The 26,242-nt window shown below is 54.7% G+C and overlaps 10 protein-coding genes across 10 annotated transcripts; 5 read left to right on the top strand and 5 right to left on the bottom strand.

The window, feature by feature from the left end:
• Positions 1–108: 108 nt before the first annotated feature.
• BKA78DRAFT_296209 (uncharacterized protein) lies at positions 109–2,442 on the top strand (the record flags this gene model as incomplete). Its single annotated transcript, XM_066886588.1, has 5 exons — positions 109–541; positions 592–791; positions 837–1,210; positions 1,334–1,894; positions 1,953–2,442. The coding sequence occupies 5 exons, from the start codon at positions 109–111 to the stop codon at positions 2,440–2,442; spliced, it is 2,058 nt and encodes a 685-aa protein (XP_066743161.1).
• A 143-nt stretch (positions 2,443–2,585) lies between these two features.
• BKA78DRAFT_252467 (Alpha/Beta hydrolase protein) lies at positions 2,586–3,563 on the bottom strand (the record flags this gene model as incomplete). The annotated part of the gene is made up of 1 exon (XM_066884741.1): positions 2,586–3,563. The coding sequence occupies one exon, from the start codon at positions 3,561–3,563 to the stop codon at positions 2,586–2,588; it is 978 nt and encodes a 325-aa protein (XP_066743160.1).
• Positions 3,564–4,479: 916 nt separating this feature from the next.
• BKA78DRAFT_316016 (uncharacterized protein) lies at positions 4,480–5,567 on the bottom strand. The gene has a single exon (XM_066888598.1). It carries the CDS (start codon positions 5,430–5,432, stop codon positions 4,779–4,781), a length of 654 nt encoding a protein of 217 aa, XP_066743159.1. The 5' UTR covers positions 5,433–5,567; the 3' UTR covers positions 4,480–4,778.
• A 173-nt stretch (positions 5,568–5,740) lies between these two features.
• Positions 5,741–8,680, top strand: BKA78DRAFT_316014 (uncharacterized protein). Its single transcript, XM_066888597.1, has 6 exons — positions 5,741–6,264; positions 6,317–6,390; positions 6,465–6,815; positions 6,874–7,085; positions 7,140–7,406; positions 7,456–8,680. The coding sequence occupies exons 1-6, from the start codon at positions 6,210–6,212 to the stop codon at positions 8,414–8,416; spliced, it is 1,920 nt and encodes a 639-aa protein (XP_066743158.1). The 5' UTR covers positions 5,741–6,209; the 3' UTR covers positions 8,417–8,680.
• A 567-nt stretch (positions 8,681–9,247) lies between these two features.
• BKA78DRAFT_296205 (uncharacterized protein) lies at positions 9,248–9,733 on the top strand (the record flags this gene model as incomplete). Its single annotated transcript, XM_066886587.1, has 1 exon — positions 9,248–9,733. The coding sequence occupies one exon, from the start codon at positions 9,248–9,250 to the stop codon at positions 9,731–9,733; it is 486 nt and encodes a 161-aa protein (XP_066743157.1).
• A 2,042-nt stretch (positions 9,734–11,775) lies between these two features.
• BKA78DRAFT_353421 (uncharacterized protein) lies at positions 11,776–12,150 on the bottom strand (the record flags this gene model as incomplete). The annotated part of the gene is made up of 2 exons (XM_066891557.1): positions 11,776–12,011; positions 12,063–12,150. The coding sequence occupies 2 exons, from the start codon at positions 12,148–12,150 to the stop codon at positions 11,776–11,778; spliced, it is 324 nt and encodes a 107-aa protein (XP_066743156.1).
• A 4,652-nt stretch (positions 12,151–16,802) lies between these two features.
• On the bottom strand, positions 16,803–17,602 carry BKA78DRAFT_251950 (ubiquitin-conjugating enzyme E2 H; the record flags this gene model as incomplete). Its single annotated transcript, XM_066884692.1, has 4 exons — positions 16,803–16,942; positions 17,047–17,343; positions 17,410–17,466; positions 17,566–17,602. 4 exons carry the CDS (start codon positions 17,600–17,602, stop codon positions 16,803–16,805), a joined length of 531 nt encoding a protein of 176 aa, XP_066743155.1.
• A 1,420-nt stretch (positions 17,603–19,022) lies between these two features.
• Positions 19,023–20,079, top strand: BKA78DRAFT_253025 (ketopantoate hydroxymethyltransferase; the record flags this gene model as incomplete). The annotated part of the gene is made up of 2 exons (XM_066884780.1): positions 19,023–19,406; positions 19,459–20,079. The coding sequence occupies 2 exons, from the start codon at positions 19,023–19,025 to the stop codon at positions 20,077–20,079; spliced, it is 1,005 nt and encodes a 334-aa protein (XP_066743154.1).
• BKA78DRAFT_145606 (ubiquitin-like autophagy protein Apg12-domain-containing protein) lies at positions 20,058–21,556 on the bottom strand. The gene is made up of 3 exons (XM_066882867.1): positions 20,851–21,556; positions 20,370–20,569; positions 20,058–20,303 (listed from the first exon to the last, which is right to left on the bottom strand). Exons 1-3 carry the CDS (start codon positions 21,287–21,289, stop codon positions 20,244–20,246), a joined length of 699 nt encoding a protein of 232 aa, XP_066743153.1. The 5' UTR covers positions 21,290–21,556; the 3' UTR covers positions 20,058–20,243.
• A 271-nt stretch (positions 21,557–21,827) lies between these two features.
• BKA78DRAFT_353417 (mitochondrial 54S ribosomal protein bL33m) lies at positions 21,828–22,302 on the top strand (the record flags this gene model as incomplete). The annotated part of the gene is made up of 3 exons (XM_066891556.1): positions 21,828–21,843; positions 21,936–22,052; positions 22,250–22,302. The coding sequence occupies 3 exons, from the start codon at positions 21,828–21,830 to the stop codon at positions 22,300–22,302; spliced, it is 186 nt and encodes a 61-aa protein (XP_066743152.1).
• Positions 22,303–26,242: the final 3,940 nt, after the last annotated feature.

Here is a 26,242-nt window from a genome sequence, read left to right as displayed (position 1 = left end):
GTCCACGTGAGGGTCTTTGGGCGATGCAAGACCAAGCATGCGGGCCTCACGGCAGCCCTGGGGCAAATTGTGAATGACCTCTCTGTCCAATTTCTTTTCCTTTCCCAAATGCCGCGCCCCAAGGTATTGCCCGAGAATCGACAAAGAGCTCCCCAGGCATGTCTCCCCTGCAAGAGCTCCAAGAAGCGGTGCGACTCGCAGTGGCCGTGCGCCTCCTGTGTCAAGCGCGACTGTCCGGGAGCCTGCGTCTACCAGCAGTCGAGGAAGCGCAGGCGGACCGACGCGTCGTCGGCGCAGTCGCTGGGCGGCGAGACGACGGTAACCCAGATTGGCGCTGTCGCGCCGCCGCGAGAGGACTCGCAGGATGCTGATGTCGCGTTTGCCGAGACGTCGACGCACTCGACCGAAAACACTGACGACTATGCCGACTCGTCGACGGACCATGCGGGCGACCGGAGAATGTCCCAGACGACACATACCTCACAGTCGACGCCGCAGGCCATTCGGAGTCGGATGCTGTTGAGTTCCAAGGGAGAAAAGAGTACTTCCTTCCAATCCGGGAGACGTGTCGTGTTTGGCTAAACGTTGCAGTGTATATTGGCGATTTTGCGTCCATTTCTTTCTTACACCTTCTACGCCAAATACTAAAGCAGCAAATGGGCCCTTCCCAATTCACCGAGAACAAGCGGCGACATACCATGCTGGAAGCGGAAATGCGGCACGAGACGATTGACAACTTTGAAGAAGACCTCGAGCAAAAGAAGAGCCTGATTGACTACTACCACATTGCCGTAAGTATGATGCTCTCTCTTATGAATGCAACTAAATCCCAGCAGACGAGTGGAATTCTCGACCTCTACAGCAAAGAAGAGGTGGAGCGCTTCCTCGGCGGCCAGTGTAGTGACGACGAGCAAGCTGCTGTCCACCTCATGATTGCCATCGGCGGACAGTGCAAAGGTCAAGGCTCTCTCGATCTTGCGTACGCGTTCAAGTATTTCGAGCTTGGCCGAAAGGAAGCTCTGAAAGGAATGCTGGAAGATCCGAGCCTCTGCATGGTCAAGCTGTTTCTCCTCATGGCATTTTATGCTCTAGGCGCCTGTCGTAGAAATACGGCTTTCATGTACCTTGGAGTGGCAAGTAGGGCAGCGTTCGCTCTTGGATTGCATGTTGAGGAGCAGTATGAGCCGTTTGACCAGATTCAAAGTGACAGGTAAGACTTTTCCAAGTTCATGAAACCAAGAGCACAGGAAGCAGAAGGACTGGAATTGTATACCACGACTTTTTGTTTCGCAGAAATAGCGCGGAAAACTTATTCATCGCTGACCAATGACAGATTAAGAGCATGGAAGAGTCTTCGAGTTCTCGAACTCATCGTCAACACCATCCTCGGACGGCCATGCGCAATGCCCGTCATGGAACTCGTTTCGATAGATTCCTCCCAAGGCTCCGGCAAAGTGTCGCTAGACGCCACCTTCGAGGCCTGCTGCACCATCGACCGGGTTGCTCGAGACTTAGGGTCCGGCCGAGGGCTGAATCCCGCCTCAGCAGAACAATATCTGCAACAGCTGGAGGAATGGAGCAACTGCTTGCCGAACGGCCTTCGCAAATTCACGAGAAGCGATTCCCAGGGGCTGACGCCTGCCGATCGAGAGTTGATCATTGGCAACATACACGTCGCTTGCGTGTACTATTTTGCCGTGATTCTCGTTACGCGTCCATTTTTGATCTCTCATTTGACGTCTCATCTTTCCGGCCAGTCGCCTCCTGAGGGAACTTCGACTGGGACGGATAAGCGCCTTGCCCAAGTCTGTATTGACTCGGCAGTATACATGGCGCAGATGTGTTCGGAGGTGCTCGAATCCAAAGCCCTGATTGGGAACATGTGTCTGCTCAAGTAAGTTTGAGTTCTGCTCCCAGGTATGCTACAAAGAGTCGCGGCTAATACTCCACAGAGCATGGATATTCGCCGCCGGTCTCGTGTTAGGATTCTCGATATTTGCCCAAAGTGATGCCAACTTCGACATCGAAGACGCCTTCAACGAAGCCCGCAAAGTGCTCCAATTCCTGGCGCGCCTGAGTCCTCAAGCCGAACACTACTTTGAAATTCTCAGCAACTTCTCCGAAGCCATCGGCAAGCACCGACAACAACTCGCCCACCAGAAGCGGCGCTCGTCGAGATATGTTTCGCAAATTTTCACTATGGAGACGCACGACAACACTGCTTCGTGTCGTCAGCCGCATCACCATTATCACGTCGAACCCGCGCCGGTGGCCCATTCGACTGGAACGGCGTCTGATGGCGCCAGCACTATAGATCCGAGTCTGTGGGACGAGGATATGTTGGCGTCGATTCAGTTGCCCCTCGACTTTGACTATGGCGATCTGGCGACGCAGATTACCGAGTGCTTCCAGTTTGATACGGGAATCTTTGATATGCAGTAGCCTTGCGCAGGACCGCCACAGTGGATGACAAGATCTCAAGTTCTCTAATTTGTTGGGCATAAGAGGTAAGACTGTTTGATGCAATATTTCTTGGAAGAAGACAACTAAATCGGGATATCCAGACGTCACCACCCAGGTTTTGCTCACGCAGCTCCCTCGGTTGCAATTTCTTCCACCACGTCCGCTACGATCTCCGCCAATCGATCCCCCTTTTGCCACAGCTCGTTATGGTCGCCGCCGCATGGCACCTCCTTTATTTGCAGGCCAAGGCTACGGCTCAGGGTCAACATGGCCAGCATCTTGGTCGTCTGCTCATAAGGCACCAGGCTGTCCTCCTTGCTCTGCGTCAACACGACGCGCGTTCCCTCCTTCCACTCGGCCTTCCAGTTCTCGACCGACACAGGGCTGATGGTGTGCCACACGGCCTCGTCGTCTCCAAAGGCGCCGCGCGTGAACGAGTCGTACACGTCCTTGAGTGCCGCGTGCTTCTCGCCGGGCTCTTTGATGATGCCGGGCATATCGTACAAGCCGTCCAGGCCAACGACGGTCCGCGGCTTCTCAACGCGCAGCGCGACGGCCGCCTCGCCCCACTTGGCGTGGTCCATGGCGACCTGGAAGGCGAGCGTTGCGCCGCAGCTGTGGCCCGCGAGGACGTAGTTGGAGCCAAAGCCAAAGTTTTGCTGCAGATACGCCAGGCCGGTCAAGACGTCGCGGATGTGGTCGGGATGGCGGGCGTTGCGGCTGGGGTCCTGGGGCGAAGACGCGTGTGTGGGGTGCTTTGGGTGCGGCGATAGGGTGTAGTTGAGCGACGCGATGCCGCCCAGTTTGGAAAAGGTCGACGCGTGCGTCTTCAGCAGGTGCTCCACCGTGGGCTCAAAGGCCGTCGCGTCGACCAACGGGTCCCGCCATGCGCCGCCGTGGATGTAGATGACCCACGGCCCCGGCCGCGGTGGCAGGTAGTCGGTTGGTGTGTTTGCTGCGCTGCCCGCCGGCGACGATGATGGGATCCAGAGGGTGAGGTTTTGCAGCGCGTTGGCGCTTTGGCTCTTGTAGGAAACGTTGGGCTTGTAGTAATAGCGCACGTCGCCGGCCTTCTTTTCTGTGAATGCGTGTCTCTCCATGGTGTTGGTGGAAATTTGGTATGAGGCCGCGGGTTGTATGATGCGTGTACGGCTGAATGCTCCTCGGTGTGTATTGAATGTTGTGTTGGAGTTTGGGTTTCTGGGAATTTGTCGCGACGAGAATCAGTTGATCCAGGGAATGTCAAAAGTTTTGTTCAGATGATCTTCAATTGTCGGTCAATGTATAGCAAGAAAATAGTCGGGACTAAGCCGTCATCGGCTGTGTTGCAGTGCAGTAGCAGCAGCATGCACATCTGATAGCGGCGAGCGGCACAGCGGCTACGAACTCCCTTTGCCGACCGAAAAAGACCCACTGCAAACCGAATCAACTTGGCTGTGTAATCAGCAGCAGCAGCTCTGCAAGATTTGGTTTGGAGAGGAGTTGAAAGGGTCTTGTCTATCACGTGTCAGTTATTTTGATTTTGAGAGTTCGATTCATGAAGTGAGAGATTCTCCCTCTTCCGACCCTCTCACCTCACTACAGCATCACAGCCTCACGCCAAACAAAGGCATCCACAGCCGCCTCCCGCAATCTAACGACGGCAGGCTCCTAGCACCGCGGGCCAAGTCCCTCGTCACTCGTCCCTCAACCAGGTCGCCAGGCGCCGTCTCGCGCAGCATGGATTAAGGGGCCCCTAACCGAGGAGGGCAAGATAAGAAGAAAGAGTCCATCCATCCGCCTGCCCGCAACCGCGGACACCCTCGTCGCAGCAGCAACTGGAGCGGCGAGAAGGCCCGACCCCCGGCCCTGGTCGCCCGCCTGCCCCGCAAACGCCAAACCAACGCCAAACTGGCCATCGGATGTCCGCGCCACAGGGTCCGCGCTCACACGACACCTCTCCAGCTTGACCTGATGAGGTGCATGCCTGCAGCCTGTTCAATCGACCGATGCGGCGGCCCCTGGCGATAGGGGTGCGCTTTTCCGACGTGCGGCTGCTTGTGCTGTCGGATGTGTCTGATGCGGGGTGATTTTTGGTCGAGGTGGTGAGTAAGAATTGAGCAGAGGACACGGCCATCTTCGAACGGAGATACAGGGAGTCTTTGATAGCCCGGCCATGGGAGAGATTTTGCGCATCCATTTGACGACTCATTGGGACTCAAGAACAGTAGCATCGCAGACAACGAGACATATTGAGCTTGCATTGGTTCGACCTGACCCTATACCAATCCTACCAATTTCGCCGGCGCCAAAACACAACAAACCGCGACGCGTCTCTACTTGGACTTGCCCTCCTCGTAATACTCGACATAATTGTCCTTATAACCCAGCATCCACTTGCCCCAATACGCAACCACAATCAGAAAGATGCGGCTGACCCAGATCCCTACCCACTCGTTCGGCAGCGGCAGCGCAAGCGGGGTATCAGCGCTGTGCAAGAACACCATCAACTGGAACAAACTCGGATTCGTCTTCGTCCTCTTGCAGTCATCCAAGTAGCCGAAAAAGTTGCGAAAGAAGCGCTGCTCGTTCTCGTACGCCTCGGGGTCCAGCTGGATATCGACGACCAAGTTCTCGTCCGTCGACGCGTTCTCGAAGCGGTGGTAGCGGCCGGCGGGGACTGACGCAGTCTTGGGCGCGCCAGGCTGGTCCGACAGCTTGGCGAAGGGCTTGGGGTCGATGCCTTTGAAGAAGACGCCCGTCCCAGATTGTAGTCGGAAGTACTCGTTTTGCGAAATGTGGTAGTGGAAGGGTGGCTGGATGATGGAGGCGCCGTCTTCGGGCGTCGTGGGAGGGATTGTGTGCGTCATGATGTAGCCCGAGTCGGGCGCGTGGAAGTGCACCGACGACTTGCCATTTTCGTAAAAGATGAGGTTTTTGTCCGCGTTCTTTGTGCGCGGAGGGATGGAAGGGCGGCAGAAGGAGAACATCGTGGTAAGAGCTGGTGTTTGGTTTGGAGTTGAAGTCAATGTTTAGGTGAGGAAAGTTTTGGACATCAATTGTTTTCCGTCGCGGGCTGCGCGTATATATCAATGCTAACTGGCCGCAGCAAAGCAAGAAACAGCCGCCTCCACCAAAGCGGGTCTCATCAACGGCGCAAGCAAGAAATATCCGCCCCTCAAGAAAACCCATTGGCTCGCCAATTCAAAGACCAGGGTGACCATGAACCAACCATGCGCGTCCCTTATCAGTCCCCACGTCCCGCACTCGGATAAAGCTTAATTGACGTCGGCTGCAGCACAGCATGAAGATCCAGTGCGCGGTCCGCATGTTGAGCACCGCCAGTCATATACGCTCCTCTGCCAAACTTCGCCCTCTTCCCTAGGCAATCCATCACCGCCAACATGACAAGGCCATCCCAAGTACGAAAATTAAGCTTTTCGCGTGCCCGGCTAGCTCGCGGAGATATGGGTTTCTTGGAAGAGACAGTCCAAGCGGTGGGCGATTCGTTTCGAGGTCGTTGGCCAGAGATAGCGGCAACTGAGAGGGTGCGCAGCTAAGGGACGACTGCCGCGGGCTGGCTCAACGGCGCCTGCCGCAGGGACTACCATACGGCGATTCTGAGCGGCCGACATGGCATAAAAGGATGGCATCACCACTGGACGGAATTGAGAATCGCAGAATCCGCGGAAGCCAGCAAAATTTCGACAACCGGCAGCTTTCTTCCCATGCGTCTTTCTCATAAGTGACGCAATCCACGAGTCAATATGCTTCCCCAATCAACTTTGCAGACAGAGGTGGATGTTGTGGTGATTGGAGCAGGTTTGTTGGCATTACTGATGGAAACATGAGCAAATTGGACTGACAGAGGCAGGATTTGGCGGCCTTGGTGCTGCAAAGGCTTACCTGCAATGCGCACCAGAAACGAACTTGGTGATCCTGGACACGGTGAGTCTCGAGGACCCAGCCGCCTTGGCGGTGACGTGATACCAAAGGCAACGATAGCTGACCTTTTGGGCCAGTATCCCACCATTGGAGGTGTCTGGAGCAAAGACAGGATATATCCCACTTTGCGCAGCAACAACCAACTCGGAACGCTCGAGCTCCCCGACTACCCCATGCATGAGGGCTTCGGCGTCAAGCCCAAGAACCATATTCCAGGCAGAGTCGTCCACAAGTACTTGTGTGAATACGCGGAGAACTTTGGCTTGACGAGCCGCATCCGGTTCAACTCCAAGGCTCTGAGTGCCGAGAAGGAGGATGATGGCAGGTGGAAGCTGCATGTTGTTCCGACTGAGACGGACGTTGGTGGCAAGGAGTACGAGCTGTTTTGCAATAAGCTGATTATTGCCACTGGCTTGACTTCACGGCCGGTAAGTTGCCTGTCCAAAAGGTGGTTCATCATGGCCTTCTTCTCACTCTCTACAACAGGAGGCAGTACACTACAAGGGCGAAGAAGATTTTGGCGCACCAATTCTCAACTCAGCCGCGCTGGCCACTGAGGGCGTGCGGCTCACTCAGGAGACCCCTGAGAACGATCGCCAAGTGACAATTCTGGGCGGCAGCAAAAGCGCATACGATTCGGTCTACATGTTTGCTGCCAAAGGCTTCCAAGTCAACTGGGTGATTCGCAAGTCCGGCTAGTAGGTGTTTCGCTCCCGGCATATCTCGCTCAGTACTAATGACCCTATTTCTAGTGGACCTACGTGGATGGCCCCAAATCACATCAAGATCCCTGGCGGAAGGACCATTTGGACAGAAATGGTTCCATTGACTAGAATTTTAACGTGGTTTAGCCCGTGCATTTGGGCCCAAGGTGATACTTGGGCACGTCGCTTCCTGCAAGGCACCCGCCTCGGCCGCTACTTTGTTCGCAAGTTTTTTGAGAAGCTGGGCGGCGATGTGGTCTATCAGTCTGGCCTGACCAGCCACCCGGAGTGCCAGAAGCTGATTCCTGACGAGAAGTGAGTTCCCCAGAATTCCCCTTTTCGAACCCAGCTAACAATTGTTCAGCGTCATGTGGTTCGGCACATCCCTTGCAATCCTCAACTACGAGACTCCTATTCACGACTTCATTCGAAACGGCCAAGTTCAAATCTACCGCGAAGACGTGACACACCTATCGGAACACACCATCAACCTGGCCGACGGAACGCGTCTGACTTCGCCCGGCGGACTCATCACGGCAACAAACTGGCAGTGGGCTCCTAACATTGACATCCGCCCCGCTCACCTTCATGCCGAACTTGGAATACCCAGCGCATCCTACACTGCAGTTCAGAAAAAGTTCTGGAACAAACTCGACGCCGAAGCCGACAAGGCCATTCTCCAGCGCTTCCCCATCCTCAACGAGGCACCCAAGCCGCTGGCTGCTGCTCCTGCCACTCCACCTACGACCACCACGACCACGGCTACAATCACCGTCAACGGCGACACCAAGAAAGCGGGCATCACCACCACGACGACCGAAATCACACCTCCCGATACCGACTCGTACCTGACCTCCAAAAAGCCCCGCATGGAGCCTTTCCGCCTCTACCGCTTCCTCGCGCCCCCCGGACTCACTGCAACGGGCGACCGGTCCCTCGTGTTCCAAGGCTACGTCGCCAACCTGCTGAACCAAGTGCGGAACGAAGTGACGGGGCTCTGGGCGTACGCCTACCTCAACAACGCGCTGGCGGCCGACGACGACGACGCCCTCTCCACCGACCCCACCCGTGTCTACCGCGAGACGGCCCTGCAGACGCGTTTCTGCCGCCTCCGCTATCCCTTTGGCTACGGCGACCGTTTCCCCGATTTTGTCTGGGAGCAGCTGCCGTATTTCGATTTGCTCCTGACGGATTTGGGGCTGCAGTGTCGCCGCAAGGGTGGCTGGTGGAAGGAGTGGACGAGTCCGTATCGCCAGGCGGATTATCGTGGTGTTACTAAGGAGTGGTTGGAGATGAGGGCGAGCAGGGGCAAGGTTTCTGTGTGAGGCAGTGTGTGAACCGCAGGAGCAAATGTGCGTCTGTTGGTTGACGGAATTGTGTATCAGAAGGATTGATGGACGGTTGGGAGCGAGCGAGCAGTGATTTCCTTGGTCGGTTTCGTCTCTTTTTCTTGGTTTCCTTGGGTGGATTGTCTGTTTATAGCTGAGTCAGGTTTGACGGAAAATAGATTCATTTTCCCCATTCCTTCTTCCCAACTTTGCCTGGTGCAATAGGATGATACGCACTGTCTCCTCAATGCTCCTGAGTCCTGATGAGTTTACAAAGACTTCGACCACTGAGGATTACCAAATGATCCCCTTCGCATGTGCCGTGATGCTTGACGTACTCGCCAGCATTAGCTTCAAAAATTGCGGGTCACTTCTCCTGCTTTGCTCCTGTATAGTCATCAATGCGATCAATCGCCTTCCTTGGGTATTTCGGTTGCGCTGCACTGCGCAACACAATCAATCGGGCTTTTGTAATGAGGAAGTTACATTAATCTGGCGTACATTTGCGTTGCCTTCTTTGCGCTGATTACTACTTCAGGAAGTCACGCGCAGGGTTGGCGAATGATGGGACTCTTGGATATACAAGCTTTCAACATGGTAGACAGTTATCATGATGGCTCAAATTTTTTGGAACGAAGTGGGCAATTGTTCCTTTGAAGAATTGTAAGTGGTGGTGGCCAGGTGATTTTCCGTCATGTCATGTCAGGGGAAGCATTCACCTAAAAGGAGAACAACCAGCGACTGATAGAGCAACATCACCAATATAATTACCTCAGTTCTCAAAATGGAGTGAAGCAAAGCGGGTTGGGCACATTGGTCCAGTCACCCATGACATCATTCGTCGCCGTCGCCGGCTCCAGTAGCGAGCAGACGAGGCAAGCGCGCCTTCCCGCTCCCACCTTCCATGACAGAACCAACCGACTTGGTCTTTATCGACCTAAGAGCTCTCCCAGTCCAACCACTGCCCTCCACCTTTTGATTGATTCATTCGACCGGGCAAATTTGCTGAATTGTTTGCACTCACCCAAGCCCCTTACGTTCCAGGCGCTCGTTGACGGCACACTCACTTCACCTGTCGACAAGTACGACGAAACGGTTGTCGGCGCCGATCTTTGCAAGGTGACTGCCTATGATCTCGGTCTACTTTCTCGTCGTCGAACCCTCCGGTTATCGAGTCTGTCTGTCACTAAACCTCTGGCGCACGGCACACTACACACATCCTCCATCTTCAACGATTCGCGCCCGTTTGCAACCGATGCACATTCTGATCGACCGGCTTCGACGCTGTTCTTACGCTTTTTTAACCATCTTTAGGAACAATGATAGTATGACGATCGGTCTGTCGGACGCCTGTTCTTCGGATGGGAGTACACAATGCGCGTGGAGCACAATGGATCCGCTCTGTACAAGCAAGTAGGAAGCGAGCGACGGAGTTAGTTGGGGCGTGTACGCAAAAGCTGCCTTCTTACGCACTAAATGCTGCCAGATACCTCTATTCAAGGCTTGTAGGCTCCGTGCTAAAGTAAGTCACAGGCACGTCACGATCGAACACAACAAGACATGCCCATCAGCGTACATCTTTTTCCTGTGCATGATTCTCAATATTCAGCAAGCCAATGATTTTCTGGTCGTCCTAGCCTTGCAGGGCCCCCCATCTTACAGATCAGGTATTAACTTCCGTGGGCTGTGCCGTCCATGGCTTCAGCCTAGACCGACCAGCACAATGGGAAACTCACCCACAATGTGTCCATGGAAGAGTTCGATCGATGAAAGAGTCGTGCGCACTCCAAGGCCGTTGGTGAAGTCATCATGCAGAGTCAATTGTCCTTTTTTTGGTGAAGTGTTTAGTCAGCCACGCTTTTAGCTGCTTGACATGTTCGCCTTAGCATTCTTGCGCCCGATTAACCTTGGACCCTCTGTACCAAGCGTGTGTCATGAGTCTTCCCGGCTCCCAGACTAGAACTATGGATCGGTACTTCGAAACACGGCCACACAGCAACACAACAACAAAACATGTCACCACATCCTCGTCATCTGGCCCGTCTAGCAACCAATCTGCTGTTCGAACGTCACATGCCGATCCATGCAAAACTCCTTACAGCATGAGATTATTCCATCGACTGAAAAAGCAATGCAGAATGAAAAGGGGTACTTGGCTGAACAATCCGCCCGTTGTCCACGCGCTTCCCGCCTGAGTTCCAACGCCACAACCACCGAGAAGGGTCACTCAAGCTCCTAACGTCCAGCACTTCTCTGGCCGGCTTCTGGTGAATAGCTTGAACGCCAACAGTCTGATTTGCGTGGGCCGCCATCGCATTGTGGAGCGCAAGTTTGGGACCCGCGCTGGGCGGTTGGAGGCCAAGAAGGAAATTGCCGGCCACGTTGACCATCATCAAGGGACGCTAGAACCTATTCAGACCGTCCGAAATCTCCTTGATCGATTTGGAAAATGTGCCACGACAGACCGCGAAGGAAGTATCGAATCCAAGGCTGGGCGCCACAACGTTTGCGCGGCACACGAGGAGCAAAAAGATCAATAGAGATGAAAGTACTTGTAGGAAAGCATTTATGTGGTTGGTCAGAAGGAGAACAAATTTGAGTTCGAAGAAGGATGGCTACAGTGAGGAATAAGAGCCCCCTAATCTGCTTGGCAGTTGGCATTCCGGTTGTGATCCAATATGGTACCAAGAATACTGCTTCAAAGTTTATTGCTGGCGATATTGAACGGTAAAGAGAATAGGTTAGTGTGGACTGATCCCCTCATCTGTCCTTTCCAGCAACGCTTCGTTGCCGTCGCCTTCCTTCCGCGCACAAGGAGCAATCGCGCGTCGCGCTCATTTACACCAGTCCATACTCAAGGACCATCCAAGCCTCCCCCTCCCTCCAAGCTACAAAACAAACGCCCGCAAAATACGCACTCACGGACTCGAACGCCGGTGTATTTAACGATCCTTCCATTTTAGGAAACATCGTGAGCAAAAAAAAAGAAAGATAAAAAAAAAAAAAAGTCTGAGTGGTTTAGCGCTTTGCACTCACAGTTGCCGAGTTTGGCGTCCCGCTGATTGGTTAGTGGGTTAGGGTGGAAGAATGCGAAGGATAGGGGTGCATATAGAGATAATGGGCTAGGCTGGCCAACGCCAAGGGAGGAATGATGATGTGAATTTCTAGAACGAAACTAGTAGCCAAACACATTCATTGATTTCAACCTTCACGCATAGCATCAAGCATCCAGAACAAAATGTCTACGCAGAACTCATACAATTGAAGAAAGTATACGAATGCTCTGTCCTAACATGTGTTGTGAGGTCAGGCCCAGCCCGAAGCAGAAAAACGACCACCCCTGAAAACGCGTCTTTTTACTTGATCTGCTTAGCCCCGCCACCCTTCTTGCAGCCATCAGCCTGGCGCGGAGGGTGCTTAGCGCTACCCTTCTGACAGATCAGGTGCGCGAAAACGCCAATGATCTTCTGCGTCTCGCCGGAGCACTCCTTGGAGACGCAGCAAGCCGTCTTGTCTACGGCCACTTGGTTGTTACAGTAGCAGACCTCGTCGCCGGGGGCGCAGCCCGAGGTCCGGAAACAGTTTTCGAAACCTGGAAGAAGTGAGCGTTGAGTAAGGAGGCAAGAGAGCTTTTGAGGCTTACAGCCATCAGAATCGGGGCTGTTGCTAAGACTGCCCTGAGCGGCAACGGCGCTCACAAATGCGGCGAGAGCAATCCACGAGAAACGCATTTTGAACTGCAAGAATCAGTACCAGGAGTGACGAAGCCGTTGGATGAGAACATCGTACTTGAGTGGGTGAATGAGTGACTGATAATTTTGTCAGCATGTGGGCTAACACGTCCACCTCTACTGGTTTGACCTACCTTGAATGTAAAATGGCTTAAATCTTGTAGAATTGAGAATACGCAGAAGTTGTTGATTGCTGCAACTGGATCAAAGAGACTAGAGCGTATTAAATAGGAAGAAGCGAGAACCAGAGCATCATCGCAAACATCCAAGGAAACGTCTTTCCGCAGGGAGGCATCCAACACAGCCATCCTGCAACGCCGAATTGATTGCAACCGACAAGTCGAGTTGGAATTCTTTTTGATCGTTCTCAGGTGCTACCGAGGTCGCCTAGCCCATCGTGTTGATCTCAAGGCGCAGAGTAGTAATCTTTAGCCTCTTTAGGCTCAAGATCCATCTCGGCCCGCGCCGAATTGATTGGATTCGAGCTGCCAAGTTTGGATTTGTTTCGATGACGTCCAGGAACCACCGGGGGGCTCATGGCTAATTGTAGTAATCATCAAGCGCAGGTGCAAGCCGATTTGGTGAAAGTCCAGCTATAAATTGCTGTACGAAGTACGAGAGGTGCCAAGCGTTGGCAGACAACATGGATGCTAGGTAGTAATCTGCAAGCTCAGCTTTTAAAGTCATCTCGGCCCGCACGGCTAAGTACTGCAACACTAGCTTTCTAGCTTCGTTATGCGACAACTGTCACACCGAGGCACCTACCCTAAAGGGAGCCATAGGTGCGACCCGAAACTCAAACAACAGGACTGTTCTGTTGGCAGTGCAACGGTTTTTGACAACATCCACTCGCTGTTCAGGCCGTTTGGACGCTAACGTCTGCCAAGTGATCATCACAATGTTGACGAGAAAGGATATTCTCTCCTATCTTCTGGAGGACGAATTCCTGGATCGATTGCTGATGTTCCCTGCTTCTAGAAGCACTTCAGCTTCTCAGCCTCGACCGACAACCCGGCTTTTCTCACACACTTTGCACAAAAATGTCTAGTGCGATCGGTACGTGACAGGTCTGTAGATGTCTTGTCCCGAGTGAAATTGTTTCAGAGTGCTGATTGTCTGATTAGGACAGTTCTTGGGCCGAGAAGATGATCGTCGGCAACCAGGACGTGTACTTCGGGTACGTAGGGTGCTCCGCCTTCTAGAACATTTCCACGCCGAACTTGGCGCCAGCGTAGTCGAAGAACGCGTCGGACTAGTCCGAAGCCGCTTTTGTGCAATGGACGCTTCCTCCATGGAGACGGAAAGGCGGAGTGCCGAGAGAGCGCTCCGGCAGTGACACTCCCGAAAGCTCTCCTCGTCGATTTGGGGACGAATATAGGCTCTGGCAAAGGCTTGAGGCATGTGAAAAGCAGCATAGCGTCCGATAACGCAAGATGAATGACGAGGAAAAGGGACAGACACTGTATCCATTTTCGTCAAAATGAAGACCCGTCGCTCCGAGTCCGAGCACCAAAGTCCGGAATCCGAGTATCCACACTCCCAGTACTTCTTTCCACATCATCTTTATGCAGTAAGCCAAGAGCGAGGGAAACATCCTTTCACTTGAGGTCTGAACGTCGTTGCAAAGTTCTGGAAGGACGCCGGTGCGCAGAGGATCGAGGGGCACTGCGTTTCCCCTGAACTTTGACCACGTATTTGCTATGATTGGGCGGATATCAAATTCCAGAGCTGATTTTTGCGCTTTACTGAATTGAAACGTCAGTCTTTCAGCTCCATCACCAAAATCTTACCAAAGACCCCTCGACAAAGGAGACAAACCGCTACCAAAGAAAATAGGGTTGGAGTTCAATCGCAAGCACCCTGAGTAACCGATACGACAAGTCTCCTTGTCTTCTCCTTCCCACACATCGCCTAAATCCTGAAGTCCCTCTGCCTTCTCGTTAGGAGGACATTCGAACACGCGTGCGGCTCGACACACTCAGACTGCCGGATGGACAGCCGCTCAGTCGCTGCATTTACAATCACTCGCTGAGGGAGACTTCACTGAAGACTTCCAAGCACCATGAGTGATTGCCTTCGGTCAGCGTGCGAGCTGTCCGACAACCCTCCAAGAGCTTCCCGCTCTTCGACATTCAGTGGGCTCATCGCTCCCACGGGGCAAATTCCTTGATTCAGTCAATCTTCGCGCACGCGTGGTCTGACGAAAAGGCCAGCTGTGGTGGCCATCAACTCGGGGGAAGGATCAGTCCACAATCATCTCTCAGATGCTGCAGGGCAGTCACTCACCAATACCAATCAACCCCCGAGCAGTCGTGGGCCAGTGACTGTACCATACCTCGCGCGTACAATGGCATCCTTGCGGACTGCGATTGCTAATACCCAAAGCCCCTGCCAGCGGCGGTGCGAACAGTAGGAAGACGATGCTCTACCTTCAGATGGGTGGAGAGTACCGCCTACCTGCCTAATGCGCTCGACAGATGATGGCGCGGTCGTCTCGAAACGAGTTCGTACAATTGCTTCGCGCTGGAAGAGCCGCCCCACAAAGTCCTTGGAGAAAGGCAGCGGGAGGTCGTGCTTTCTTGTCCGGTCGCGCCTACCTTCATTCATTCCTACGTCCTCACCCACTCACAACCTGAAAAGGGGCGAAAGGGAAGAAGAGGAAGAAACAGGGCACAGGCTGCAGGAGCCGAGGGGATCGGGCAGGTAGTTGTGCACGATGCACATTCTCTCGACCTGACCTCATCTGCTGTCTTTCCGTTGAGGTGACTATCAGCGCGTGAGCTCATCGCAACAACAACGCCTACGACGTCTCTCCACTTCTGGGGAACGCAAGGCTCTGAATTTAATATCATCCTGCGAAGATCGACCGCCATCCGGCGCGCAGACACTTCCGAAGTCATGAGCCGCAAGTCTTTTGCTGCCATCAACTTGGGAGAAATTTCCGTCCACAATCATCTCATTTAGTACATTACCGCTCCCTTGGACGTCACCGGGTATTTTGCTTATCGATTTCAACCACCCCCTGAGCAGTTGCTGGCGAGTCACTGCACTCGGTCGACTCGCGCAGCTGGCAACACCTAATGCCTCTTCAGGCGGCGCAAAGCCCAAAAATACATTGACGGCGACATTTGCTGTCTGGTGGTTGAAGGAGGATGCTGCTTGCCTGCTGCGTTCGACAAGCAGTGGCGCGGGTAGGACCTGAGTCGACGATTCTGTCCAACCGTCCGATTGATTCGCGCTGGACGAGCCATGTCCCCAAGTCTGGGAACAGTCCGCGAAGTCGATGCCAACGCCGTCTGTTGCGGTCGCGCCTGCCTTCATTTCGTCCTGCCTCACACACTCACGATCCGAAAAGGGGGAGGCCGCGACAGAAGCTGAGAGGAACCGCTTAGGTTGGCTGCCGACCTGGATGCATGGACGCGGCAAGACAAGAGACAACAAGACAACGGAAGAATCGTGGTGACTGGATGGTGAATGGAGACGGAAGTCTCGCATCGATGTCGATGACGACGCGCGAGCACCATCACTATCCTCACGTACCCTTATCCTGCCCCCCCCACCAACGACCGATTACCTCCGACCTCTGTTGAGAGTCTCACCATGTCTTCAACCACTAATCGACGCATCCACTTCCACAAGACCTCGCCAACGCGCCGCTCGAATCCGAGGACCAACCAACCGCATAGCTCGACGTACGCGACCACCCCTTTCCACACCAACCGTCGAACCCAGCCTTGTGACGGTACTGCTCTCTTACCGCATGTCAGGCACGCATGTCACGGCCACGCCACGCTGACTGTCTCGTTCATGACCCCGAGACAACCCAAACGACACAGAGTCGAAGCGCGAGACCACCGGCACACCGTCCACCAGCAGTTTGCGTCACAGCCATTGCTCCAGCCCGCTCGTCCTTCCCAAATCGCCGCGCCAACCCCTTCCCGCAGCGCTCGCTCGCTTACTTATTCTGGTCCATCTTGCTTGCAATCGGACAGCCGAGCAACCGGACCATAGTCAAGTCTGTACTTACAGCATTGCTGCAAGTAGAGTGGAAGGGAGGGAGGCGAGACGAGATTTGATTCGGATTCGGATGAGTACGAAAGGCAGTCGCACAGAACAACCCCGTTGATTCAACACCTCTCTACTTAGAAAATGGAGCGAGGAATTCACATGTGCCAAGCCAAGCTTGCCAAGTCGGCAAGAGGAAAAGTGAGTTGTAGGTGGAAGAATCCGACCACAGCCACCATTGGCAGATCCAGTGATCGGTGAGAGTGCAATCAAAATGTTGATGTTGTCTGCTTCTGATGCAGCTATCGCTGAGTTGGGCGCGTTCGTGCCGCGCCATTCCGTGCCATGTGTGCTGTGCCATACAGGGGAAGGGGGAATTGAACAGGACGAGGGGTGAGGGGGGAGGCGAAAAAAACAAGGACGAGAATGGGGGAGGAAAGGAATCGAATCGATCCATCCATCCAGCAGCAGTAGCAATCAATGGGATCCCATCAATCAGTGAATCAATCAATCAGTTTAACCGACCAGCCAAACAAACAAGGGAAGAAACCCAGCCAGACACCAAGACGAAAGAGCAGAGACGAGTGAAAGAGTGAGGAAAGGGGGAAGAAAAATAAGGGAAAACGACGGACGGTGGAGAGAGGGAATCAAATCTCCTCCATGGCACCCGTCGGCTCCTCGTCTTCGCCCGACTCGTAACTACCGACCGAGCTCATCTCGTCTTCCTCATCCGAATCGTCTTCTGCCTCGTCGGCCGCCTGTTTCGATGCGTATTTGAGGACGTAATCTGCCAAGACACGGTGCTCGAGTTAGCTGCCAAAGCCCAACTGTCCCAAACTTTTCAATTCCATTTTTCCCCCAGAATCCTCTGATTCAAACGACATGACGTACCCCTGACTTTGGCGTTGTAGCTCTTCTCGTCGCGCATGAGCAGGGCGGCGGCCTCGCCATTGAGCGGGTCGGTGGGGTTGGGGTAGCGCAGCAGCTGGGGCAGAAACACCTCAAAGATGTTGGTGAGCTCGTACATGGGCGACCACTGCTGGTTGATGACGTCGAGGCAGACGGAGCCCGACAGCTCGTCAATGTTGGGGTGGAAGATTTTGTCCGTGAAGCCAATCGACGGCGACTTGTAGGGGTACGCGTCGGGCAGCTCGACGTGGATGTTCCAGCATCCGCCGGCAAAGGGCGCTGTTGTTCATCATCAGTCAAAGGCGGGTCTTGTCTTGTTTGCTAGTGGTGGGTGGCATGACGTACTCTCTTCTGGACCGACGAAGCGCACGTAGAATTCCTGCCTGTGCATTCCGTCAGTCGCTGTTCCTGCACTTGGCTTCCACGTGGGAAATCGTCGCGACGCACACTGCTCGCTCGTCAGCCTTTTCTCTCATTTCTCCACGCATCAGGTTTCCATACTGTTGTCATTCTTGAGCGTGACCTCCCAGTTGCTCATCAGCCTGCAGATCCCGGTCAGTCAGGGTCCCCAAATCCTCCCATCAGCCGGACGAGGTTTTCGTTGCGTATCGTGTCATCTGGGGCTACGGCGCGTGCTTGGGTGGTGGTGGCGAGTCGACGTACAATCTAGGATGCTCGTTAGCAAAGCCGTGCAAGCGCAATGCTGCTGCTGATTCGTGACGTACTTCATGACCTGTTGCGCCGAGCCAGAGGTGGTCCTCGGTCAGCCTGCTGTCTTCTTCTTTCTCAGAATACCAAATAATGTCGCCACTCACATCAGACTCGATCCTCCGCTTGGGGCTGCTCATTGTGCCAAATGTATGTCGTCGACGGACTGTTGTTGGTGTGCGGGGGCGACGGTGGTGTTCAAACGCGGGGTGAGGGACTCGCTCGAGGGAGCAAGCAGCGGTCTTGCAGTGTGGTATTGGTGAAGCAGTGGTATAGTCGTAGCGAGTAGCAAACAGGCAGATGGCGCAAGATAAGCTGCTGGCTCAAACAAGGTAGCAGGTGACTAAGGTGCTGGGCCGGTCCGATACCGCGGCGTGCGTGATCAGGTCCAGGGCTCGTCCGGAACGAGTGGAGGGGAGAGTGGGCTTTGTGCGGGTCGTGGGGATAGCGGTATGCGGGGCGGTGTTGTTCGCGATGGGCGTTTGTTGTTTGTAGAAGGAGGAGTCAGAAGGCGAGGTTTAAGGTGAGTCGAAGTGGGCAAGGAGAAGCCGTCGTCGTCAGTCACGCATGCTGGGCCAAGTCATGAGGTGACGGATGGGCGCCAACAACGGCAGCGCAGCGCATCGCGTCAAGCCGGATTGGGCTTGAAGAAGACAAGCTGTGGCTGTCTCGATCCAGGGGACGACACCCTGAAAATAGTCCTGAATGTACCATACAACAAGCACTCCTGCACTCGATTGACATGATCAATGACTCGTCTGGTATCGATAACGGCCTTCATGGTATGGTGACCTCATCGCTCTCTCTCACCTCGCTCACAACTCCAACTGAGGTGAGAGGCGATCAGTAACCACGACAATGCAGCCATCAAAAACCGTCCGGCAGCCTCGGCGCACCTCCGACGAACAAAGCATCTCGAATCATTGATGGCGGCGGACCAGGCACAGCCAGCCAGCGCCGACGCATCCACGGCTGCCTCGCGGGCCGAGGGAACACCACCGGCGCTGCCCCTCTTCGACGTCTCTCACTCCCGACTTTTGTCGCTCTCGTACTCCGGCCTGCGCAGCAGAAAACATCACGAACTGCTCTCCTAATAAAACGCCGCCGCTCACCTCCTGACAACGCCCGCGATGGCTGTCTCTCTCTTTCACCTTCATCAATCATTCCCTTGATTCCATCACTTTCGCCGAATTTTTCGCATCGTTTCATCAAACCCACCGACCATGTCGCGTGCTTTCACCGTCAACACCATGTTGCGCCTCTCGCGGCGCTGCTGCGCTCTGCGCGCCCCTCTGCGCCCGTCGCAGCCTATCGCCACCGCTGCCGCTGCCCCCGTCATCCAGGCTCGACACAGCTCGCATTCGCCCCTCGGCGCAACGCCCGCCAATGCGCGCAAGAAGGTGACGATGAACACCCTGCAGGCGCTCTATCGCCGCAAGGAGCCCATCACCATGATCACGGCCTACGACTTTCCCTCGGCCCACGTCGCCGACCACGCCGGCGTCGACATGGTCCTCGTCGGCGACAGCTTGGCCATGGTCACGCTGGGCATGGAGGACACGAACGAAGTTACCCTTGAGGACATGATTCTGCATTGCCGGAGCGTCGCTCGCGCTACCAAATCTGCCTTTACGGTATGCATGATTGCCCCTCCTGTCTTGTCGACGACCCCTGACGTGCTCTTAGATTGGCGACCTGCCCATGGGATCCTACGAAATTGCCCCCTCCCAAGCCCTCGAGACGGCCATTCGCATGGTCAAGGAAGGCCGTGTCCAAGGCATCAAGCTCGAGGGTGGAATCGAAATGGCGCCCACCGTAGAAAAAATTACCCGCGCCGGCATCCCCGTCATTGCCCACATTGGCCTCACGCCTCAGCGACAAAACAGCCTGGGCGGCTTCCGCGTGCAGGGCAAGACGACCGCCGGCGCGCTCAAGGTGCTGCAAGACGCCCTCGCCGTGCAAGAGGCCGGCGCCTTCGCTATCCTGCTCGAGGCCGTGCCGGCCGAAATCGCGGCTCTGATCACAAACAAGCTGCAGATTCCGACGATTGGCATCGGTGCGGGCAATGGATGCTCGGGACAGGTGCTCGTGCAAGTTGACATGCTCGGCAACTTTCCGCCGGGAAGGTTCCTGCCCAAATTTGTCAAGCAGTACGGCAACGTCTGGGCCGAGAGCATGCGTGCCATCACCGAGTACAGGGACGAGGTCAAGTCGAGGGCGTACCCGGCGCCCGAGCACACGTACCCCATTCCCAAGGAAGAGCTTGCCGAGTTTGAGAGGATTCTTGAAGAGAGGAGTCGGAAGTAGAAATGTTGGTTGAGCGGTTTGCAACTGTCGATGAATACCCTCCGATTTTGCACTGGGATTTCGCATCTATGGCGCTAGAATGAGCATTTCTTTGTAGGATAGAAGGCGGGCACTGCACTCGAAATGAGACTTACCAAACAATACCCATCGTCGTAATCATTTCCTCACCCAAAAGCAGGAGTGACAGAGTACGCAACGACGAGCTCATCCTTTGTCTTGAAGCACTGCAAGAAAATCAGCCAACCCATCCATCCATCATCCGTTCCCCTCTGACCGTAATCACAACTTACCCTCCACAAATTGCCCACACCCTCGTCCAAGCCGGGCGCAAAGACGGAATTGACGTAGCAAAAGACGCTCTCGCTGTCGTGCACGCCCAGCCGCCGCCGCAGGAAGCGCACCACCGTCTCGAACCGCGACGACGCCGACACCTTTGCCACGGGCTGCCGTAGCTGTGGCGCTGAGCCTACCGGCCGGAAGCGCACCGTTACTGTGGCGTGTTAGCATCTGCAGTGGTTTGGTTTGGGTTGGGCCGATTGAGAGGTGGAGGAGGAGTGAGAAGTGAGAAATTGGAACAAAAAGCCTTCATGCTCGAAATGAGGGTGGTTGTGGAGATGGATGAAGAACATCAGACCCTACCCACCCATCCTCCATCGAATCCATCAAGCAGCAAACAAACCACCCATCTCCCATCCAAATCAACACCTCCAACACACTCGACCAGAAACAAACAAGAAGCACAAACACCATAATTAAATAGATAGGACATACCTTTCTCAACCCCCTCCGGCCCCCTCGCCGCCTTCTCCAGCGCGCCGCGGGCATCACGCGGCAGCTGCGCCAGCACCACCGACGCCGCCATGGTCATGGGCATGTCCTGGTTGGCGTCGTCATCGGGAGAAGGAGACGCGGATGCCGTGCTGTGTTCAGAGCCTCTGGCCTCTGCTCCCCCGCCGCCGCGGTACCCGTGAAGGCCCTTTGGGTGCGAGGGGAGCAGTTGGGAGTGTTGGAGGTTGAGTTGGGGGTCGGCGGGGTCGTTGTCTGAGTCTTCTTCTGGGGCGCCTTGGTCGTGGGTTGGAAGGGGAGGTGAGGAGGGGTTGTCTTCTGGAGGTTGAGGTTGTTGCGGATGCTGTTGTTGATGGTAATGCTCGCTGCCGCTGCCGCTGGGGCTGTGGCGCGGCGAGAAGGCGCCGGGTGGTGCGGGGGGCATGATGGGGAAGTGAAAGACGACGGTAAAAGAGAGATGACAGAGACGAAAGACGGCGTGGTGGTGATTTGGGAAAAGAAGATGTCCGGCGGCGTGGTCTACTGCTCTGCGGTTGATGAACGGGGGACTGGCGGGGCAAGTCGAAGCAGCAGTAGTCGTCGTTGCCGCAGAGGATGATTGCAAACCGCTCTCCAAAATTCCAGACTCCACAAACCCTTTGGATCAAAACCTCAAAAATCCAGCCGTAAGCCGTAGGTAGTGGAGTGTCGACGCGCTTTCGTAACAGAGAGAAGGTCGACGTCGTCGTCGAGGACGGGCATGTAGTCGCCAAACGGCCAACCAATCAGAGCGCTTCTCGGCCGACGACAACCTCCGCCGCGCTCAACTTCTACCATCGCATCATCTACCGTCATCAACCACCACTCCGCCGCTCCAACCGCCACAGTTTCCAATCAATTCTCCCCAGCCCTGACCATCACCGCGCACCCACTCCCCCGCCGACCACCTTACCACCGCACCGCGCCAACCCGCCAACACAACCATGGCCGGCAAAAAGCGTACGCCTGCCCTCCGCCTCTGCCCTCTCATTCCCACCATGGCCCACCCAATTCTTGCGGCAAACACTCGAGCCTGACATGTTCTTGCGCAGAAAAATCCCGCATGATCTCCGTCCGCCTCGTCTCCATGGCCATGACGGGCTTCTACCGCACAATGGTGCGGCCGCGCACCAAGCGCCCGTTGAGCTTCTTGAAGTATGATCCGGTTGGTACGTTACACACTACACACGACACACTACGTGGGCCTCGGAATTGGCGGCGAGCGACATTGGTGAGAAAGGCGGATGAGGAGGAAAGATGCAAAAAGAACGCATGGCTAGGGCACGAACGATGCGTTCGAGGAATGCGATTGGAGTGTGAAAGCGAGATGGATGGTAGAAGAGACACAACCGCTGACACCACAAAGTCCGCAAGCACGTCCTCTTCCTCGAGCAGAAGCGCGGCAGCGGCAACAGGTAGAGTCGAGCAACAGTCTTTTGTCGCATCGCTTGCGCGCGCGCGCAAAATCGCCTTCCAAACGACCGGCCCTTCAATCGACCGATCAAGCGTTTCGAATTCCCCCCTTCGTGTACGATAGCGATGGCGGTTGTGGTGGATTGATGGATTGATTGGACGGCGGATGCGATGCGGGATAGGCGGAAGAGTCTTCGCTTGGGACAGGCCATGCGCGAGAGCAAAAGGGTGGATGTTGAGATGTCACGGCGAAGATAAAGAGAAGAGGCATGTCTCGCGGAAGCAAAGAAAACCGAGAAAGATGTGCATACAGCTCCTCTACATTCATAAGAGCAAGAGGGGACACGGCGTTTGCGGTGGGTTACCTCAAAATTCAAGATCAAGAAAAAGTTGAAAAGATCATCAGACGATTAGGAGCAAGTGTTCATTGGAGCCACTGAGCTACTGCTATATCTACCGGGTTGTAAGATGCCAGTATCTCAAGATTTCCATGCCAGAGTCAGGTCAGTCGCGAAGCGAGCTAAGTTGCCCAACGAGGGCTAGGATGTCGAATATGTCGGATGGAGCAAAGAACAAAAGGCCGTCGCAACAGATAATTCCACTCATATCCCTTCTCCCCATATCCTTCTCATTTCATTCCACCTCAGCCAAACTTCTGCCTTTGCGATGGTAGATGATGCTCGGTATTCCTTCAAGTGGTCGTCGAATCTTCAAAAGCAAAAAAGTGCTGAACGCAACGTGTCGAAACCGGGGATGCGAATGCAAGTCACGCGGACTTGCGGCGAGTGCGATTGAGTAGCTGAATTATCTCTTTGTCTCTTGGGAGAAACGCTCGTTCATCTGAGCTGCGAGAAGAATGGTTAGTACACATTCCTCCCCAACAAAGATTTGCCTTGCGATTTTCAGTAAACTTACATCCTGATGTGCGTCTCCGGTTCTTGACCGACTGAGAAGGACCGGTCATTGAGGCACTGCGACCCTGCGACGATCTCATGCGTGTGTGGGCCGGGGAGCTCGCCTGCGATCGTGACTGAGAATATGACTGCGACTGGGACTGGGGTCGCAGTTGCGATGGGAATTGCGTTTCCGATACGTGAGTCGACTGCGACAAAGTCCTCGCTGGTCTCGACCCCTGCGTGTCTGTAGTCTGACTGTCCAGATCGATAACTTCGACTTCTCTCATGCGCTTCTGACTCTCAGTCTCTCGCGCGCTTTCAGATGCGCGGCGCTTCGTGGACGTCGTAGAGGACTGGCTACCGGGTCGGGAGCGACTGTTGCCGCCACGCTCAGTCATATTGTGCTTGCCATACGTCTTCAAAATGTGTTGAGAAGGCGTCTTCACGAAATCTGGCGAGTCATCCCCCTCGTTGCTGAGGTTGTTGAGGCTGATCGATGGAGACCGTTGATAATCCGATTGAGACTTCCCGGCAAGAGGAGTCCCTTGGCTATCACTCGACCCAATCTGGCTGAGGCGCCTGCCTGTATTGGCGCGCGAGCGTGGTCGCTCGTCTCTGAACATGACACTCCTGCCTTGCCTTGGTGTGGCAGGGAGCGCCGGCCTGGCCTGATCGACCAGCGATACCTCTTCAACAGGCTGCTGGTACAGGTCTTGAAACTCGGAGTGCGAAGACGAAGCTCTCTCCGGGAGTTGCGAGGGTCCGTCCAAGGTCTGCGAGAACATTCCTGTCGTCTCTTCTGATTCGTTCGCCGTCCAACTGGGAAAAGTTGGAGGAACGACTTGCGTTCCATTTTCTTCAATGAACTCATTGAAGGCTTCATAATCATCCGGAGACTCGTTGGACGTTCGAGGGATCATGACCTGCTCTTCCGAATCGAAGAATCCCTTACTAGGCCCGGAAGTCTCTTGGGAAGTGGCTTGTCCGGATTGTGGAAGGCTGGACGAGTGCTCCGTGTTCGCAACTGACTGTGCCGAGCGATCAGCAACCTTGCGCGCCCTTCTTCGTGTAGTTTCTTTTGGGGGAGGCAGCATGGCTGGAGTGGAGTTCTGGGTCATAGCCGAACTCTGAGGTCGGCTCGACGTAGCCCCGTTGACCTGAGCGGATTCCAACTGCTGGCGCAGCTTCTTGTTCTCTTCTCGCAGCTGGCGGCACTCGTTTGAGGCTTTCAACGCCTCGGCTTCGGCTTCGTGACACTTGTCCTTGGACTTCTCCAGTTCCTCTTCGACCTGGAAGACCTCAGCGGCCCAATCATCTTCCAATTCCACCTCATCTCGAGCGTGTCGGTTTGCGGCATTCTCGTCGGCTTCGTCAAGATCCTTACGAAGGGCCTTTTCTTTCTCCGCCAACGTCCTGACCTGCTCTCCGAGCTCTTCAACCCTTTGCGCAGACGAAGAAGCCTCGCGCAGTGCCTCCTTGGTCTTGTCGAGCTCTGACTGCGTCTCCTGTCTGCTCTTCTCGGTAGCAACAGCTTTCTCGTTGGCCTCTTGTGCTTCGTTCTGGAGACCTTCCGTCTGGGAGCGCAGAGTGGAGAGCTCTGCAGTTGCTGCGCTCTCTTTGCTAGCCAGGTTTCTGTTCCTGCCTTCGAGCTCGCTGAGCTGTCGGTTGAGCTCAGTCTTCTCATCTTCAAGTTTCTTGAGCCTCGAGTTGGGTCCGGAAAGCTTTTCGAGCTCTGCTGTGGCCCGCTCTGCCTTTTGCTTATGTTCGTGCAAGTCGTTTGCGTAATGAGCGCGGGCCACTTTCACTGCCTCCTTGCTCTGGTTGCTGAATTGCTGGCGCATGTCGTCCACTCTCTTCTGGAACTGTATCGTGTCAGGTTTTTCACTTTTCATTTCACGAAACCTCTTACCTCTTTCTCCGATCTCTCATTACCAGAGGTGGCACCGTCATTCTGCGTCTGGTCAGCATCAGAGGTCAACGATCCGGATTCGCGAAGATATACCTGCAAAGCCGCAATCTTCGCCTGTAAGTCTTTTTCAAACTTGCATTTCGCCTCGAGCTCGTCTCTTTTCAACTGGAGCTCAGAACGCGACTGCTCAAGTTCGGACGTCAACCTTCCGTTGCCGGCCTCAAGCTCACGCAGCCTCTGCCGCTCGTCACGAGACATTGCTGCGGCGGCTTTCTCGCGAGCCACCTCATCCTTTAACTCTTTGACATTCTGCTGAAGGGCCTCTTCACCGTTCGAGGAAGCCTCCAGCTGTCTCTCAATGTCCGCTACCCGCTCTTGAAGCCTGGAGTTGCGTTCGGTAAGACCAACATTCTCCTGTCGCAATCCTGAGCATTGTTCTTGCAATTCTTGCTGAGATGAAATCTCTTGGCGTGTTGCCCCGATCTCGGTTGAGAAGAACTCCTTCAGGGATGCGATGGCTTCGGTCGATCCACGTGCTTCTTTTCCAGACGCCCTGATAGTAGAATTGATCCTGTCACAGTCAGCTTTGACCCATTTGAAGAAAGGTTGACTTTCATACCTTGAAGCAAACTGGTCTGCCGATTGATAGGTCCGAGTGAAATCACACGCCAGACTCGCTGAAGATACCTGAATTTGTCGGACATTCGTAAGGATCTCCGCGGTATCTTTGTTCGACTTTTTATCATTGAGAAGGACCTCAAGTTGGGAGCGGATTCCTTCGATGCCGCTCTTTAGTGGTTGGCAGGACTGCTCCAGCATGCTGGCCACATTTCCCTCCTTCTTGACCTCTCCGAGTTGCTTCTCGAGTTTACTGATGGACTCCTTTTGGGCGGAAATGGCGCGGTCTTTTCCAGCCGCCTCAGCCTCAATCTTCTTCTTGGCGCTTTCGATATCTTTGAAAGCCTTCTCTTTTTCTCCGAGCTGACGATGGCGCTCCTCGATACGCGCTTTCAGGTCATCCCGCTCACTTGTGATGCCCTCCAGCTGAGCCTTCATCTTTTGCAGCTCTTTGAGATGGCTTGCTCGCTCATCTTTGCTGCTCTTCTCGTACTTGGCAATTTGGACCTGCATCAAATTCTCA

This window comes from Phyllosticta capitalensis, assembly GCF_038381095.1.
Source record: "Phyllosticta capitalensis strain CBS 128856 chromosome Unknown BKA78scaffold_6, whole genome shotgun sequence".
Classification (NCBI taxonomy): Eukaryota; Fungi; Ascomycota; class Dothideomycetes; order Botryosphaeriales; family Phyllostictaceae; genus Phyllosticta; species Phyllosticta capitalensis.
This window is presented reverse-complemented; position numbering and strand designations above follow the sequence as displayed.